Here is an 18,104-nt window from a genome sequence, read left to right as displayed (position 1 = left end):
ACTGATCGGTTGTTGCTATTAAATGTATTATTATACAGTACAAAGGGGATATACCTGCGTAAGAAAGCCATAGTGGGCAATTTAATCAGATTGGAAGACAAATTAATGCATGTTTTCAACTTGATCCCTCTGTTAGACCTTAGCTGTCATTATTATCCACATTTAAGCTGCGGTGGCATTATCTTGACTCCTGTTGCAGCCAGTTTGCTGAGTGCATCTCAGTAGCCTACATAACCTTACCTAAGTAGCCTAGACAGGTTGTGTGGGATGGGGTTCTGTCCCATCTCCTCTGGCAAGAGTGGTTATCCTGCTGGCAAAGGGATCTTCAGGACCCTCCTGTGATCTCAGTGAGCTCAGCGGCCAAAGCCCGGAAAATTACTTTTTTATTTGAGCTTTGCCTCGTCGTCGTGCGAGGACCTGCAGCGGCTTTGGCACAAAGGGAGCTGGAAGGGCAGACAAAATCCCCGCGCTGCCTCTTTTGGGCTGGGCAGCGCGACTTGCTGCGGGGTGGCATGAGCCCTCCCTCACGCAGGGAGCCGTGTGCCTGCCGAACAACCTCCTTTATTTCCCTCTCAGCCTGATCAAAACGTGAGACGAGAGGTCGGGTCGGGAGTTTTAGCTCCCGCCTCGGGCGTTTCGAGCCTGCGATGGGGAGACACCTGTGAGGGACAGCGCTGTGAGGGAACAGCTGCCAGCGGGGAGCGGCGCCGAGGGGGCAGCGCTGTGACGGGCAGCGATGTGAGGGGATCCCCGCCCCGTGAGGGGCTGCGTTGTGAGGGAATAGCTGTGAGGGGCAGTTTGTGAGGGGATCCCCGCCCTTTGAGGGGCTGCACTGTGAGGGAATAGCTGTGAGGGGGTCCCAGCCCCGTGAGGGAACAGTTTGAGGGGGTCCCCGCTCTGTGAGGGGGGTCCCGCGCGCTCCCTCACGCGCGGAGCCGCCTCGCGCCCGTCCCCGCTGCAGGCGCGCGCTCGGCGCTGATTGGCTGCCGCCTCCCGCCCTGGCCGTGGCCGCGGTCGCGGGCGGCGCCGCTCGAAGTTTGTGGCCGCGGCGGTGCCGCCGCCGCCCCATCGCCCGCCGGCTGATCCCGGCCCTGCGCGCCCCTACCTCCCCTGCACACCGCCGGGTTCGGGCAGGCTGAGCGCCGGAGGGCGGCGGTCCGGCGATGGCGAGGCGCGGGCGGCGGCGCTGAGGCGGCTGAGGGAGGGAGTCGGTCCCCGAGCGGGCGCCATGCGGTCCCTAAACATCACCCCGGAGCAGTTCGCACAGCTCCTGCGGGACAACAACGTGACGCGGGAGCAGTTCATCACCCTCTACGGGCTGCAACCGCTGGTGTACATCCCGGAGCTGCCGGGGCGCACCAAGGTGGCCTTCGTCCTCATCTGCGTGCTCATCTTCGCCCTGGCGCTCTTCGGCAACTGCCTGGTGCTCTACGTGGTGACCCGCAGCAAAGCCATGAGGACCGTCACCAACATCTTCATCTGCTCCCTGGCGCTCAGCGACCTCCTCATCGCCTTCTTCTGCGTCCCCTTCACCATGCTGCAGAACATCTCCTCCAACTGGCTCGGCGGTGGGTGCCGGGGCCGGGGCGGGCGGTCCCGGGCCGGGCCGGGCTGCAGGGAGGTGGCGGCGGGCGGGCGATGAGGGGGCAGCGCCACCACCGAGACCGCCGTTCCCGCTGTCTGTGAGGGACCCCCTTCTCCTTCCCTCCTTCCCTGGGTGAGCCCCTTCTCCTTCCCTCCTTCCCTGAGTGAGCCCCTTCTCCTTCCCTCCTTCCCTGACGGATCCCCTTCTCCTTCCCGCCGTCCGTGAGGGATCTCCTTCTCCTTCCCGCCGTCTGTGAGGGATCTCCTTCTCCTTCCCGCCGTCTGTGAGGGATCCCCTTCTCCTTCCCGCCGTCTGTGAGGGATCCCCTCTGATTCCCGCTCCCCCCGTGAGGGATCCCCACTCCTTCCCTCCCTCATGTTATGTTAAACCCAGCGCATTCTCCTGCTTGTATTCCTTAAAAGTTGCGATGTGTGTTTAGCAAACGGTTCGTCGTGTGGTGCTGACGGGGAGGTCTTGCCATACTGTCTCTTTTTGTCTTTTCTAAGTAATGAAATCTGCCTGGCAAGTGAAATATCAGTCTTTATTCAGCTTAAGTTTCTCAGCTTGGAGACAGACCTCCATAACCTTTTCTGAGGAAAAAGAATGCCCCGGGAGAAACAGGGGAGTGACAGAACGTGCAGAATTGCTGTTGAAATAATTACTTATCTTTTTTTTTTTCCAATTCTTATTTTTTGGGAAATATGTTGTATTCCTGTTGATGTGAAGGACCTTTGGCCAAGGCTTCTCTGATGCCCAGAAAGAGTGTTTTGGGTTTGTTTTTTTTTTTCTCTTCTACGTATCCCATTTCCAAAGTAGTAAAGAACAGACAAAGGCGCAGTAAGACTGCACGTTGTATTTATCTTCTTTTTCTTCTTCTTAAAATAGCATTGGACAATTATAAGTGGAAAAATAAAAGGGATGGTTTTGCAGCAAGTAGCAGACAATATCATGCACAACCACAAATTGAAATATTTTTCAGAATATTTCAACATGAACAGAAAAGATGTTGATAAGGTGATACTTTATGGTTCAATTTCCAAGGCTTCCTGTGCTCCTGTTGTTGGGAGACAGTGAAGGTTACCTTCAGAGCATGGAGATTTACTTCCAGTGCCTCCCACAGACTGGAATGCAGGATGGGAATTGACAGGTCAGAGGAGACTTGAGAAGCACACTGATCCCTATCCCGGGGAGAAATGGGCTTTATTTTTATCTGAGAAACATGAACTTTCTGGGAGAAGCAATGAATACAACACTCCTGGGGCTACTGCTAGTAAGGACAGCTGTGCTGCTTTCTTATGAGCTTCTTTGGGGAGGTAAACTTTGGTTTAAGACAGTACAGATGTCGAGCCCCAAAACTAAAAATCATGGGATAAACTGACAGCTGTACTGCTGTGCCTTACTTTTGACTACTGTAGTTCCAGTTCTCCTTCCTCCCAGAAGAACACAACAGTAATTACTGATGACATCAAGTGATCTCACATACAGGGGAGAGAGGACTGAATTAAGTAGCTTTCCTTAAAGATAAGAAGTGTGATTCCTCTCTCTCTTAAGGAAAGCTCTGGTCTGTCAGCTTGACCACACATCTGACCAGGATCAAGTAAAGCTGGGTGGGATGAAGCCCCCATGTGGGGTGAATTACAGCAGATTAGAGCACAGGCAGGTGGAAGAGTATGGAGAAAAGAGGTGTGTTTACATTTCCCTTCTCTTCGTGGGGATGCTTGACAAAACTCTAGCAGTAGTAAGTGTAAAAGGTGTAGCATAGTTGCAACAAATACCTTAAAATATATTGCTCTGTGGGGTTTACTGTGCTTTTTGCCTTCCCTCTTTGCTGTGCTAGAGCATCTTCAGTCCAAGTGAATCCATAGGCCCCTTTGACACTGATGGTCCTGGTAAGATAATTAACTAACAGAGTATTGGGAGGACATAATAAGTACCATCACTGATGGGTGTTAATCTTGCACTGTTGGGGGCAGGGGGGGTGATGTAAAATTCAGGAAAATAAATGAGACGTGAACTGATGGTATCCCAAGGGTGTCTGATTCCAAGCCTTACACTGTGAAGCGTGACTGGTGATTACAGTTATACTGCAAATCAGAGCCTGCCAGTCCCGGAGGAGTCTTGTCCTTGCTGGATTTGCTGGTTTATTTTGCCTTCTGCCTTTCATTTCATAGTCTGAAAAATCTTATTCTCGTCCACCTTAATGCAGCACTGCTGAGTAGTGCAAGCTCCAACTCTGTTATAGATAAGGGGATTTGACTTGTAATATATCCTTGCTGAAAGAAGTGGTGCATCCTGAGACAGTTGATGCTAGAAATATATTTGGGATTCTGAGCAGCCAATCACTTTATATCTTGATTTATTTGCACCCTAACTTCACCTACAGTTAAAAAACTGAGTGTGTGCCTCACTGTGCCTGGTTATTATGCAGCATTAACACAGTCCCTTTAGCTCTATCTAGGCAGCAACTGGAAGCAGCACCATATTGACTAAGGTGAATTGGCCTTACTTTTGACTCTCTGAACTCTTAATAATCTCTGTAGCTGTGCGAGACTGTAATAGTGGCAGTACATGATTTAATTTCCAAATTTAAACTTTGCAACTGAAATGGCTGTAATTTCTAGGGGAACTTTTAATGAAAATCCTGCAAACTGATCTCTGTAGTGTGGAAGAAAATGAAAATTGTGGCTTTGGTATAAATGATCACTGGGTAAGAAAGGTAAAATGGGAACTCGAGTGAGAGGAAATGGATGCTTTCAGCAATGGTATGTCTTGGTGCAAGCTGGAGCAGCTGAGGATTTACCCTCATATGATCATAGGTGAGAGGCAGCAGTAGTGGTCTCATCATGCTGGTGGCAGCACTGTCAAAGATAAATTTGGGCTTTTGTCTCTGGGTCAAATATGATGGGAGTTGCTTTATTTTCTGACACTGCTTAGTTCTCTGAACAGTAGTGCTATCTTTACAGAACTGTCTGGGGCGACTGCAGAGTCACTTCGGGGTTGTGTAACAGAACAGCCCTGGCAGAAGATAAGGGCAGAACTTGAGGTTATAGTACAGCTGGTGCTATGCTCCTTCTTTCTTGTGGATTTTGTGTCTTATCAAGTAGAATATGTATTCTCATGGCAGGTGTCAGAGGTGACTTTCCCTGTCTCTTGGGGAGTGGTGAGTCACCTCATGCACTCCTGAACACAGGACATTTGAGATGCCCTCGTGTATCTTTTCTGGCCTCCAGCTGGCACTCAGAGGGATGGATATTCTGTAGGGATCTGTTATATCTGGTGCTCCTTGAGATGACAGTTCCCTCTTCTCTAAAGGCTTGGTTGAAAAATAAGTGGCATCTTTTACCCAGTGCAGTCTCTGAAGTGCTTTCTGCTCTTTGCCAAATGTCTTGTGTCAAGCAGTGTGTTATCTTACTTACAACTTTCCTGTGGTGTAACATGTAAACATTCCTTTCTGAGGGATGAAAGCTGCATCTTAGCAATGGAAATCACTGGGCCTTTTGTATCTGATATCCTGAGATACTTCAGTATTCTTCAGTGGAACATTAGAAACTTCTTCACTCTGTTTTCTGGAGTGTTCTTTGATGCTGAATAGTTTCCAAATACTCAAAACTGCTGTCATGCCACAGGGGTCAGTACTAGACAGGGAAGCTGGACATGAGACATGGAGTTACTTGAATCTTCTTTTTTCAAACTTCCCAATTTCAGTTGTCTTAAGAGTTGCTGTAAGTCAGATCAGGGACACAACAACACTCCTCATTTGCCTTCTGCACTGCAAGAGGTTATACCCTGGGATTGATCTGCTGCTGTTAAGAGCAGGGTGATTTTTGTAGTTCTATCTGTGTTGGTGAAATTTACCTTATCCTTCTTTCTCCATGCCCTGATACTGTGTATTATGGTGTACTTGCTCATGCGTAGAGGCAGGAGTAAAATTCTGTATGAAGATGGTTTGAGAAAGGGTTATACAGTGAAGGCCTCAGTAAAGGAAATAATAGGCTTTTCTACGTGTAATATATTGGCAGAGTGTTTTGTTTTAGCAGAAGAATGCTGACAGAAGGAAACTTGCATATTGAGCATAGGGAATTTCTTACTGCAAGTTGTGCAGATCAGTAACTAGCATAAATATGAAAGACTGATGTGGTATTTACTGTTGCATTAATCAGGCAAAGAAATAAAACAAGTTTTAGGATGCAGATAGATTGACTAGTGTTTCATAGGGGGTGGTGATTATGTCCTTTTTCTTGCTGGAAATACGTGGCATTCTGTGAATCAGGGATGTGTTTGCCATGTCCTGCTTTGCTCCCTGTTAGTGAGTCTGCCTTGAGATCTAGATCTTTGTCAAAAAACCCACACTTGTTCTACTTGTTGTCTGTACTACTTTTACCAGAGGATGGTTTCAGGATTTTTCCCTTGTTACCCTAATAAAAGAAAAACCTGATCTTTTAAATGGGTGTTGAAATGGATAAATCACAGTTACAGGCACAACGTGCTATAATGAAGGCATGAAGCATTGTTTAAGGGAGTAACATTTGTGTTTTCAGTCTTCTGAATGTGTTATCATTGGGGAAAACTAGTCATTGCCTGAATAATCTATGCAAGTTTTAGCAGTGCACGAGGAATGCTTTTGGGAACCTCTCAGATTCTTGAAGAAGAAAAGCAATTAGTTATTTCCTTTCCCAATATTCTGCTGCAAATAATTTTCTTTCCCAGTTGGAAATGATCAGTATTAAATGCTGCAGTGCTGTCTTGACTGACAGTCTATTGAAAGTGCTTGCTTACCTGGTAGAAAGTTAAACATTTTGATACGTATATAAGATATTAATTAAAGTATTATTATTATTATTTAAATTATTCGGAAAAGTCAACACTTTTCTATACTGCCTCCAATGCAGAAATGAACACAGTTCCAGTGCATTAAGCATTTTGAGATGCCTTTTGTGCTAAAACTAGGCAATGGGAAAACTTAAAATAATCCTGACTGAAACTCACTGAAGCAGACTTTTGTTCTTCATGTTTGTGTGTTATTCTATCACAAATTGCCCTCTTTAGGTAGGATCTGAAATCACGTTTTGAACAATGGGTTGCTTAAAAAGAATTAAACAGTGAAGTAATTCAAGTGCCTTTATCGTGAGGATAGGAAAGCAAACCCATTTTTATTTTCAGATTGGTTGGGAGATACAGAACTTCACTGTATTCTTAATCTAAAGTTGATTTATTGTAGCTGAGTGTATCATGACAAGGGCACAGTACCTGATACAAATAACTACAATATGTAGCAGTCCTGTTAGTGCAGGGAAAGAAGACTTGAATAATACTATCTGTTCAACCATATAATCTCCAAACAATGTTCTAAACTGCTACATTTTTACCAACTTGGTTAGAAAAAAGATGTTAGCCAGTATATTCCTTTAAAATCTTCCATTACTCTGTGTTAAAAACAGAAATATGTGAAAGGTGAAAAATAGCTTGACGTGTTTTTAATATGTGCCTTTGACACGTCATTCTTATAGTTACCTTATTTAACAATATATTTCCTTTTCCATGTGTACAAAAGCTGATAATGTTTGTAGTTTGAAAACATACTTTAGAGTATTAAAAGACTTGGAGGAAGCCTTTAGTAACTATCTAAGCAGTTTGGAGTGGCTGGTGTATATTTATAAATAAACATATTTTTAAATAAAACAATGAAAGTTTTGGAAGCTAAGAAGAGTTATATTGTATTTCAGCCAACTGTATCTAATGAAAAACATCCTTTTGTTTCCCATTTCTGTCCCTCCTTGTCCAACTCAGTCGGGTAAAAGTATATATATATATGATCACTTTATGTGTGCTTGTTTTCGAAGAGATGAAATAGGGCTTTTTGCAGCCTTTCCTCCTGGGAGTTCAGCTAAAGGCTTAGTGGTAGTCTGTGCTCCTTGACAGTGGAGTTACTGGGAAGAAAAGGAGGGGACACCAGTAAAAGGCAGTGAAAATCTGGGAGTTTGGGGAGTTACTGCCTTCTGAACTTGGGTGTTCTCTTTGGTCCTTGAATAGTTGGGCACAAACTGGAAATGTCACCAGACTGATGTGACTTCAGTGAAAATCACTGTCTTGTATTGTTACTTAAGTAGAGTAATAGAGTGATACTTCTTTCCTTCCTAAGAATATCTGGGAATGTTGAGACTGCAGTGCATCATAGGGAAATCCTTATAATGCAGTATAACTTTGTTTAATCTTGCCTTTTTCAAACTGTAAGAAATAACATATGGTGAAAGTTTGGGGGAGGTTCTTTTGTGGTTTTTTTTTGTTTTGTTTTTGATTTTGCCACTGTTCCAGCACTCAAACTTGAGCTCCTTTCTTTAGTGAAATAGGAACTTAAACATTTCATTAACATCTGCTTAAGGTGTCTGTAGCATCCTAAAGCTTGACTTAAAATTGGATCAGGTATTCCTTTGGCTATTTTGAGTTTATGGATTATATGTAAGTAAGGTATAACTGATGATCAGGTAAGGAAAATAACTGTTGGTGAAATAAGTAGCTGATACTGAAGTGTGAGAGTGTGAGGGAACTGTGAGAATGTGGACATAAAAATTATCTCGGGGTCAGAAAATGAGTAAATGAGAAGCAGATTGGGAAGGGCATTAACATGAGATTCTTGAGAGAATAATTTATCCCAGTTTCTGAGAAGGTAGGGACTTGAGGGTGAGTGATGGAGAATCACTAGTATGTTGAGAATTGAACATGTGCTTTTGGGAAGCTGTAGCAGCAATAAAACCTGAAGATACAGAAATACAATGGGAACCTGTGCGACTTTGAAAATGCAGGCAGGAAGTTGCATTTGATTTGGACAGTGTCATTAACATAGTGTGTTAATCAGGGAAGAGGGAGAACAGAAAGATGATGATGAGGAGGTTGAATTTTTTCCTCTCATGTTATGCCTCTTAGAGGACTCCTCTATTTATCTCACTTGGCAGGATGATGCATTAAGTGCTAAAGTGTGCAAATAGAGTACTATTTAAAAGAGCATAAAGAATGTATTTGCAACAGCAGAAAAGGTAAACTTCTAAACCTTCGTAGAACTGGAGAGTTATCTGCCAGGATAAAAAAAAAAAATGAATATCCCTGTAACTTGGCGTGTTTGAAAACAGATGATGGAAGATGTGGTCAAAAGTTAAATGGGAATAAATGTCCAACTGCTACAGAGCCAGTGAATATGTCCTTAGAACTCTTGATTTTAGCAGGTGTAGTGTGTGCAACAAAGAATGACTGCTGAAAGCTGCATTTGATGGATAGCTTAAATAGGTGAGTTAGCAGTTTAGATGCTAAAATAAATCTGAGAATCTCAGTCTGCTCTTTCTAGCCATGGAGTTTAGTATCAGCAGCTGTTTCATGAAGTGCACCAGTTGCATACCTGACTTTCTGCTCATTGCAGGGGCCTTCGCTTGCAAGATGGTACCGTTTGTTCAGTCCACTGCCATTGTCACTGAGATTCTTACAATGACCTGCATTGCTGTGGAAAGACACCAGGGAATTGTGCATCCACTAAAAATGAAGTGGCAGTACACCAATAAAAGAGCTTTCACGATGCTTGGTAAGATTTTAAGCATCTCCAGTATTCATGTCTGTAAAGAAATATTCTTCAGTGTGGAGGGCATGACAGAAGGCACTGACAGGGCCAGTTAATAAGTTGTGATGTTTATAAAATAGCTCAAGAATAGTGCTTATATGTATAGTAATAACAAGCCAAAACCCTCACAACAGGCTTAGCATCTGTAGCCAAAAATGTCCTTAACAAAACCTCTGATAAACCTTTAGCAGCATTTTCTTTTTCTTTTTTTTTTTTTAAGGAAAGTTTCAAAATGTACAAGCCCTGCTGAAGCAATGTCACAGCTAAATGGTCCTTCCACTGTTACACAGAGAACTTACACAACATTGCTCAAGCAAATTAAGTGGCTTTTCCACTTGAATACCAAGAGTTGAAGGTGGTTTGAGAAACAGAAACACGAGAACAAAAGAGATGTTGTTCTGGATGTTGACAGATTTTCTTTATTAAAATTGTCTGCCTTGCCTGACTTTTCAAAGATGAAGCTGTAGAACTGTTCCTACCAAAACTTACCCTGCTTGTTGTGCAGAGCACTAAAAGCTGTGTTTGTTTACAGGCATAGTCTGGTTGCTGGCTCTTATTGTCGGGTCACCCATGTGGCACGTGCAACGGCTCGAGGTATGGCAGTTTGAGATGGGAATTCACGTCTTACACTGCATCTTTTTGGACCTTTAGCAATGAAATTGAATCAACTCCAATGAAATTAGGGGGGAATAAGAGAGATGGAGCTTCTGTTTTGTGTGCTAGCATGAGAAACGCTGAGGATTAGAACCTGTGTGCACTGGAAGAAGGAATGCAAATAGGGACTAGTCATGTCTACCCTCCCTAATTATGTCAAAGAGCTCTAATTACATCTATGACTTTCACTGGGGCTTCCTCTTGGTTTACAGGTGCACTGGCACACAGCAATGTGGGACTTAGATTACTGTTTCAGAACTGCAAAATGTTCCCCAAGCTCTGGAAAAACTGTGCTTAGTTTAAAGTTAGTTAGCCACTCATTATAGCTGATGAGTTACTGTACATTTTTGGAGATTAAAAGAAAGGCTTAGCAGATTCTGCTACTTGTGAGTCTGAATATTAACGATTTTCTTTCTTTTAAGTTACTAATATTTGAGGTTTCTATGCCATCTTTACCTGTAAAATGCATAGGCAAGGTTTCCTTTGAAGTGCAAATCAGAGCATGTCCTGACCTTTTTTTTTTGCCAACTTGGATTGACCCAACACTTGATGTGGAAAAGCGTTGGGAAGAATTTTTGCCACTTTGAAAAGTCTCTTGAATTGTGGTTGTTCTGCTAAGAGCGAGGAATATTTGAAGGTGCTTGGCTTTTACACTTGGGGTAAACACTTCAGTGACTCATCTTCTTTGCACTTGTTACAGGTTAAATATGACTTTCTGTATGAAAAAGTGTATGTTTGTTGCTTGGAAGAATGGGCCAGTCCAATCTATCAGAAGATATACACGACCTTTATTCTCGTTATACTCTTCCTTCTTCCACTGATGTTGATGCTTTTTTTGTACACAAAAATTGGCTATGAACTCTGGATTAAGAAACGAGTGGGAGATGCTTCAGTTCTTCAAACCATTCACGGGAGTGAAATGTCCAAAATATCAAGGTTGGTAAGCAAAATACACATGGAACTTTGACTTCTAGAAAGACTTTTTCCTTCCTGGAAGTTCTTTAAAACCACGGCAGAAAACCCAAAAACTGTATTTCCTTATCTGTTGGGAAGTCTACAAGTACAGACCAGTTTTTCAAAACCAGCCATTTAACACTTAGATACCCAATTCAAGGCAATCTGACCAGATTGTTTTCTTCGAAGTATGGTGCAGCCACACTTTGGGACTGAAGTCCTTTCGTTAAATCTCAGTATATTTATACTTTGTGAAGTGCTTGTTTTTAAAAGATGGAGGCCATCAGTTAGAAGATGATTTGGGGAAAATGCTGCTACATTATTTCTGTGTGTTCTATGGAAAGTTCTTTATACAGTTCTCAGACTCTGAACAACATCTTAACTTGATAGAATTTCCAAAAGTGTTTGCATGTTCTCAGATGTGCTTATGGGAGACTGCCCAGATGAGAGTGCTCTGTGTGAAAAGCTACCAAAATCAATAGTTATCAACTTTGCTGTTTAGCACTAAATATGGGCTGCCTTTAATATGGCCTCATGTTTTTTATCTTTCACTTGGCAAATTGATCTGCCTAATGTGCTACAAAGCCCCAGCAGTTCTGTTCATTGAGCATTAAGTATTGACTGCAAGGAGAATCCTGACAAGCAGATTAAAGATAAATGATTTCCTTAGATATTTGTTTAACAAAGTGCCTAAGGAGGCAGACACCTGCACATGAGAGCTGGAGGAGGGTGCAATCTCACAGGAGTTAAGGTGACAGGTTCTTCAGGTCACTCCTCAATTTAGTTTCACACAGTGGCCCAAGAACCTGTAACTGCTACCAGTGAAGTGCTGCTCCTCTGGCTCAAGTGAGAGAGCCATCTTGGAATCTCTACATGCAGTTGTATGGCTTCTATATGAGGATAAAGTTATGTATTCCCTGAGTTGGTGAAATATTACAGTTGAGGCAGGGAGTGTGTTTCTTGCTTTTTTTTTCCCAGAACTTCGCCTACCAGCAAAGGCTGAATGCAGTTGCACTCACTCTCTGTCAAATTCTCTGAGTGATCAGCTCCTGCAGTGCTCCTAGATCTAGGAAGGGACTCTTGTTTCTTGTGCAATTAATGGAATTTCGTGTGTTTCCCCCCATCTCTTACTCTTGGAATTATTTGCATCTGCTTGAATAGAGTTTAAACTGCCTTGCAAGATATACTCGTGTCATGTCTTGCTGCAGCTGCAAAGTGCACTGCTTTCCCCCAAAGGAGAAATAAAAGGTGCTCATTCATGTACCAGATTTATATGATGTTGCATTTTTTGTTTCCAAGGGAATTTTGAGCATTCTTCGAGGGTTTTGTTTGCGTCTGCAGCCACCAGAGCACAGTTACAGCTGTAAGTTGAGGAGAGACATCTGAACTGGCAGTCAGTGCCTGGTGACTCAGTGTGGAATGTCTTGGTGCAATTTCAGGAAGAAGAAACGGGCAATTGTTATGATGGTGACAGTGGTGTTTCTCTTTGCAGTCTGTTGGGCCCCTTTCCACGTGATTCACATGCTGATAGAATACAGTGAGTACCTGCCATGTGTCATACAAGAAAGGCTCTCTTAGTTTTTTTGTTGGTTTTTTTTTTTATGATGGAAATACAGGTTGTGACAAGCTCGTGCTGCTGTAGTATTCAGCTACAGAATACCTTCTGCTGGCAAAGGCTGATGTGGTTATAAACCCTGGATCACTCTCTTGGAGTAGAGATACATAGCCAGTGACAGAAGAATTACTCTGAAGCCTGTGGGTGATAGACATACCTGCAGTGCTTATGGAAAATGAGTGTATTTCAAAAATCCTACTGTTACTGAATCATAAAATCATTTAGGTTGGGAAGGACCTTATATATTTTTGGGAGATCCCTTTTATATGAGGTATACTTGCTTCAGTCATGCTTCTTCTTCCCTGCTCTGTGAATTAAACAAAAACAAACAAAAGAAAACAAACCACAAATACAATCTTTGTCTTGCATTGAGCTTTTTTTTCAGGGTGGGTGGGTGGGAGGGTGGGAGGGAACCCAAGCTCTCCACCTGCTCTTTTAGAAGGTAAGCTCTTTAGAAAGGAAGTTGTCATTGAATTTGTGCAGCAAATAATCCAGTTCTGAAAAGGAGGTTTGCTAGCCCTTACAAGACTTAAAAAAACCCCAAGACCATTGGGGTGGTGAGCATATCTCTGCATATTCTTTTTCTTTTTTATGTCTTTTGTGCTGTCCTCATTTGCTGAAAGGTCAAAAGTACCTGGCTGGAAGGTAAAAGTTATTTCTGAGCATAAACCTTCTTGGAGTACTGCTTTAATTTAAATTTAGTTTAACTGTTTTGAGTTAAACTGATGAAATATTTGTGCCTTCACTTGCCCTGGTTTTAATGGGGTAGGCATATTGGAAATATAAATTCTGGACATCGTAGTGATAATACCCAATGAATGCAGTTGAACTTTTTTGGTGGTCTTGACTGACAATTGTCTTGGAAATGCCCTCAATGCTTGTTATGCTTGCTTTCTGCTATTTGCCCTGTTCTCCCTTCATCTCCCATGTCCTCCATGGATGCTGGGCTAACATGTGGGACTGTGCAGCAGGCTATGTGTAGGAGCAAGAGGAAGTTTTCAGTAGTTATTGTACTCTACTTGCCAAAGGCAGCAGCTGTTTCTGTGTCTTCTGTCACAAATAAGATGGTAGCAGATAAATCAGTAGTTCAGCCAGTCAGCTGAGCTAAATGATGTTTGGCTGAGCAGAATCAGACCTGCACAAGCTCTGGTTATTAAAATTGGAGTGTCCCCTGTTAAGGTTGTTCATAACACTCCATAAACGCTGTTTACTCTCTTTTTGTTGCTAATTTCAGGAATTTATTTCAGGTGCTGCAAGGCCTTTGTTTTACTTGCCATATAAACCTCTGGAGTATTTATCCAGAGTCTGGTCCCTGAGTATTTGAATTCAAGAAATTCTGAGTCCTCTGTGATCTCAATGATTAAGAAGTGAGAGATGTGACCAAGATGATGCATTTTTACTTCTTTGAGCTGATCTGTGTCAGCACAGAGAAAAAAGCTGTGTGTGGTCAGTGACAAGACAGGGAGTGGTGTTCTAGTACTTACACATTTAATAGGACATGAATCTTGGAGCAAAAAGAGTAGCTGGAATGAACAAGGCCTGCACTTAGCAAATTGGAGGCTTGATGTTGCATGGCCATGGGGCAGATTTTCTGGCTCATAAATTGCCTCTTTCAATTGACTCTGTTATTACACCTACAAAGCAGGACTGTGTGATACATCTTGATTTTTCCTCCTTGATGAAACCCTTTTGCTAATATTGAGAGCTTCCAGCAAGGTCTTTTGTTGGTTTTAAACAAAAGCTTCTAATGCCAGACTGGATATAAATGGGCTAAGTAGTAAGCATTTATGCCATTACGTGCTTACAGCTTATTTCTTTCCTCCTTTCCAGGTAACTTTGAAAAGGAGTATGATGATGTGACAGTCAAAATGATCTTTGCCATTGTCCAGATCATAGGGTTCTTCAACTCCATTTGCAACCCCATCGTTTATGCTTTCATGAACGAGAACTTCAAGAAGAACTTTCTGTCTGCCATCTGCTTCTGCATTGTGAAAGAAAACTCCTCCCCAGGCAGGCAGCTTGGGAACTCGGGGATTACTCTGAGGAGGCAAAAGCCAAGTGTTTCCCAGAGAGAGGCCACGGACTCGGATGAAGGCAGGAGGGAGGCGTTCAGCGATGGCAACATCGAAGTGAAGTTCTGTGAGCAGCCAGCTGCCAAAAGGAATTTGAGAAGGCACCTTGTCTTGTTCAGCTCGGAGCTCACTGTGCACTCTGCACTGGGAAATGGACAGTAGCATCACAGGGGGGTTGAGAACAGAACTTAGGGAACTTTCAATAAGCCATTTAAAACACTTTTCTACTTTGCATGCTGAAGTAAGGCGGAAAATATTTTGTGGACTATCATAATGCTGGTTGAGAAAAATGTAATATTTATTTTATAAGGATGAGGAGTAAAACTTCAGAAGACAATATTGCTGTATGATTTCCTGTGGGGGATAAAAATTGTTTTTCCTAAGCTAGTTTGGGACTTGTTTGCCCTAAACTGCTATTGCTTGCTCTGTTTATTCTGTGTCTGCACCATACACAGCTGAATGCCAGAAGGCAGGAACTACGGAAAGAGTGTGCACTTTATTTGGACAATCTGGAAATCTGATGTGAGTCTGACATTGTAAGATCTGCTCTCTGCAACTGTGAGGACAGGGGAGCTTCAGATGGGAGTTCATGGAAGATGCAGACTGAGATGCAATTCTGTTTCAGAAAAATGAAAAAGGGGATATGAAAGAGCCAACAGCCAGAATTTGACTCTGAAGAGACTGAGATTTAGCCATTGCATGCATGTTCATATTTTATTAATAGGAAGCATATTAGTAATTAACGATGCATGCAAAATTAATGTGCTGTTTTTACAGGTTAATTCTTGGGTACTGCCCTGAAAACTTCCCTGTTCTGCTGAAAAATGGAGTGGTGGAAAAAGGGCTGCACAACAGTGTGCAGATGCTGGAGGTGTGGTCTCTAAACACTGAGTTTAACTCACAGTCTTGCTTGGATATGTGGCTGTTGGCTTGAAAGTGTGGTGTTGCCATTTTTTGGAGGCATAAAAGGGTCAGATCCAGATCCTGTTGGGACTTCACAGAAGACTTTGAATTGAATATCACATTCTTTTGACCAGACACTTCTCTGAAGACATGCACAAATCTTTCTGTCTCTCCATCATCTTCAAAGGGAATTAATTGCTGTCAAAGAACAGGGCCAGTGTTCTGTTATTTTTAGACTTCACAGTAAATTACGGGGTTGAAATCCACATAAATTCTAGTAATTTTTCCTCTCTGGACCAAACTGAATAATTGTAAAAGGTGTGGGGCTGGGGGGAAAGTGTGGTCTAGAATGGTACACTGGGATCTAATCCCATAAATGAAGTTTTGAAATACAGAATTTGCCACTGCTGCTGAGGTTAGGTTGGATCCTTTAACAGCCTGTGAAATGTCAGTGCTCTCTGTCATCCCTTGCCTCACCTATGAGACCTTGGTGCTCCCTTGCAGTAATTTAAGATTCTTTTGGGGCTTTCTGCCCTGAAGAATAGGGTTTAACAGCGGTTTATCATAGTTTTCCTCAGCAGATGTAAAATTTAACTGATTGCTGGTGAGAACTATGTGCTTGGACAGAATCTGTGATGGAAAATCAATTTATTTTAAGCTTTTTGTTTATTTGCACTGCTAATTTCAGTGACAAGTTTTAACAAGTATTTTACAAAAACTTCCAGGTATTTTATATTTTTGTTTTGTCTTACCTGTTTCTTCTTTTGTCTCATGAAATGTTTCATCAATGAATAATTGTTCCAGTATTGTTTTGTTTTTTTTTTTTTTTTTCATTAAAATTCCTTTTGGGGTTTGTTGGTGCTGTTTTGCACTAGGGAGCACCTGCTGTGAACTTCACTCTTTGAGTTTCTCTTTGTTTAAAGATTCATGTAAGCTTATATGTGCCTCTTTAGGGATTAAATTCTGGTGCTGTTACAGGTGCCAGCTGCTACTGTGACCCTTAGAGCTGTGATTTAAAGGGCTTTGCAGAATAAGGTGAGGAAGGGGAAAAGAAACTTCCAGTCTCTTGGTAGAAGAGGCATGATGAATGTTTCAGCACAGATATATGTGGCTATGATTAGATCAAATATAAACCAAAATACAGAAGACAGTTCTCGTGCTGTTCTTGATACTAACACAGTGGTTTTCTTGGAGCCACACAATCTTTTGAGAATTCAGAGCCACGGGGAATAAAAGAACCATTATTGATTGAAGCACAACCAGGATTTTGCCCATGTTTTTTTGTTTTTTTAAATCTGTTAGGGCCTCAGCTTTGATTAACTAACAAACCCAGTTGATCTATTGAACTGGGTCAGTTGTTAGTCCAGACTAACAGCCTGTCTCTTCCTGGTTCCATGTGTGTGGCTGTAACTTGGAGCTCCAAGCCAGGGAAAGCTGGCACTGCTGTGGGAGGAACAGCCCTGCTGTCCCCCAGCCTACCTGTGCCTGTTCCCATCTTACAGCAACAGAATTACGTGGAGCATGTGGTCACAAAAATTTCTGGCTGATGATTTTACTGGAGAACAGAAAAAATAACCACGCTCGTTCCCCTAAAATGAGAATATTTATCAAAACTCTTGTGATCTGGGAGGAAAAATTGTCTTAGTTATGAATTACTTGATTATGAATTTCTTTGATTTAAAGAGAAACTTCTTTTGTTCTCAGCTGTAAGGGGCTAAGCCTCAAAGTTACAATGAGATGATGGCAGGAACTGGCATGCTGATGGAGACAGGACAATGAAAGGACACATTCAGCTGAGCAGAGACTGGAAATTTGAGTGGACCAGGAACAAGTGTCAGATGTGTGAGCTTACTCAACTGATAGCAGAGAGTATTAACAAGGAACACAGTGAGTAGAAGGGAATGTAAGTATGGTGGTTGTATGTGCTGCCTGCAGAGTGTCTGAGTGTGGCAGAAACTGTTAAATCAAGGGATCCAGCATTGGGGAAGGGGTGCCTGAGAGATGAGAGAAATTACACAAAGAGCATTGAAGATGAGGCCCAGATTATTGTTGCCCAGGAAAAAAAGAAAAGGAGTAAGTAGATGAAAGGATTTAGTAGAGCTGTTGACATAAAGAGATGGGATAGGAAGATAATCATGGCAAGCTATGTTTTTATATAGGTATATGGGATGATCAGAGTGTTACAGAAGTTGGGAAAGCTTAGAAACTGTGTAGAGAGCAGTCTGGGAACATAACAGCATCTCCATGCACAGGGCAAAAGGCTGGGAAGAGCAAAAGCTGCCCTTTTGGTGCCTCTCCAAGTGGGAGCAGTGGAATGGAGGAGGAGCTTCGCCGAGCTGAGAAGGAGACAGGTAAATGTGGATTTAATGCAGAAACCCAGGACTTTGGGTTGCATAAACTCCTTCAGAGGCATTCACATAACCTGTTTATTTCTGTCTGTACTCAAAATCCTGCTTTGACACCTCAAAACTGGCTTCCAGGGGTATTGCTGGAAACTCAAGCTATCATTAGCTGCTTCTGTCGAAGCTCCAGTGAAGTTTGGTACATTATGAAGTTATTTTACAAGATCTGGTGATTTGAGATGAAAAAGAATCCATGTTATTAATATTTAGTTCATTGCAAATGGCTCTAGTTCCTCAAAACTCTCAAGATGTGAAGTCCTGGTCAAATGTTAGGCAGAATTTCTCTGATCCTCTAATAAATTCTGATTTCAATTGC

The 18,104-nt window shown here is 42.6% G+C and overlaps 1 protein-coding gene across 2 annotated transcripts; it reads left to right on the top strand.

Annotated features, from left to right (window-relative positions):
• Window positions 1–958: 958 nt before the first annotated feature.
• QRFPR (pyroglutamylated RFamide peptide receptor) lies at window positions 959–15,747 on the top strand. Of its 2 annotated transcripts, none has more exons than XM_051804840.1 (6): window positions 959–1,568; window positions 8,994–9,152; window positions 9,721–9,782; window positions 10,543–10,778; window positions 12,236–12,333; window positions 14,242–15,747. In XM_051804840.1, exons 1-6 carry the CDS (start codon window positions 1,229–1,231, stop codon window positions 14,643–14,645), a joined length of 1,299 nt encoding a protein of 432 aa, XP_051660800.1. In that variant the 5' UTR covers window positions 959–1,228; the 3' UTR covers window positions 14,646–15,747. The 2 variants fall into 2 exon arrangements, with proteins under 2 accessions (XP_051660800.1, XP_051660801.1); XM_051804841.1 differs by having other exon boundaries at window positions 12,289–12,333; window positions 14,242–14,378.
• Window positions 15,748–18,104: the final 2,357 nt, after the last annotated feature.

The sequence above is a fragment of the Manacus candei genome, unplaced genomic scaffold, assembly GCF_025592945.1.
Source record: "Manacus candei isolate 608988 ecotype Guabito, Panama unplaced genomic scaffold, ASM2559294v1 h1tg000062l, whole genome shotgun sequence".
NCBI lineage: Eukaryota > Metazoa > Chordata > Aves > Passeriformes > Pipridae > Manacus > Manacus candei.
This window is presented reverse-complemented; position numbering and strand designations above follow the sequence as displayed.

Bases quoted from the DNA above. Each gene is read 5' to 3' on its own strand.
- QRFPR (XM_051804840.1), top strand. From the start codon at position 1,229: ATGCGGTCCCTAAACATCACCCCGGAGCAGTTCGCACAGCTCCTGCGG. The intron at 9,783-10,542 runs GTATGGCAGTTT...CACTTGTTACAG, and splicing joins GGCACGTGCAACGGCTCGAG to GTTAAATATGACTTTCTGTA. The intron at 12,334-14,241 runs GTGAGTACCTGC...CCTCCTTTCCAG, and splicing joins TCACATGCTGATAGAATACA to GTAACTTTGAAAAGGAGTAT.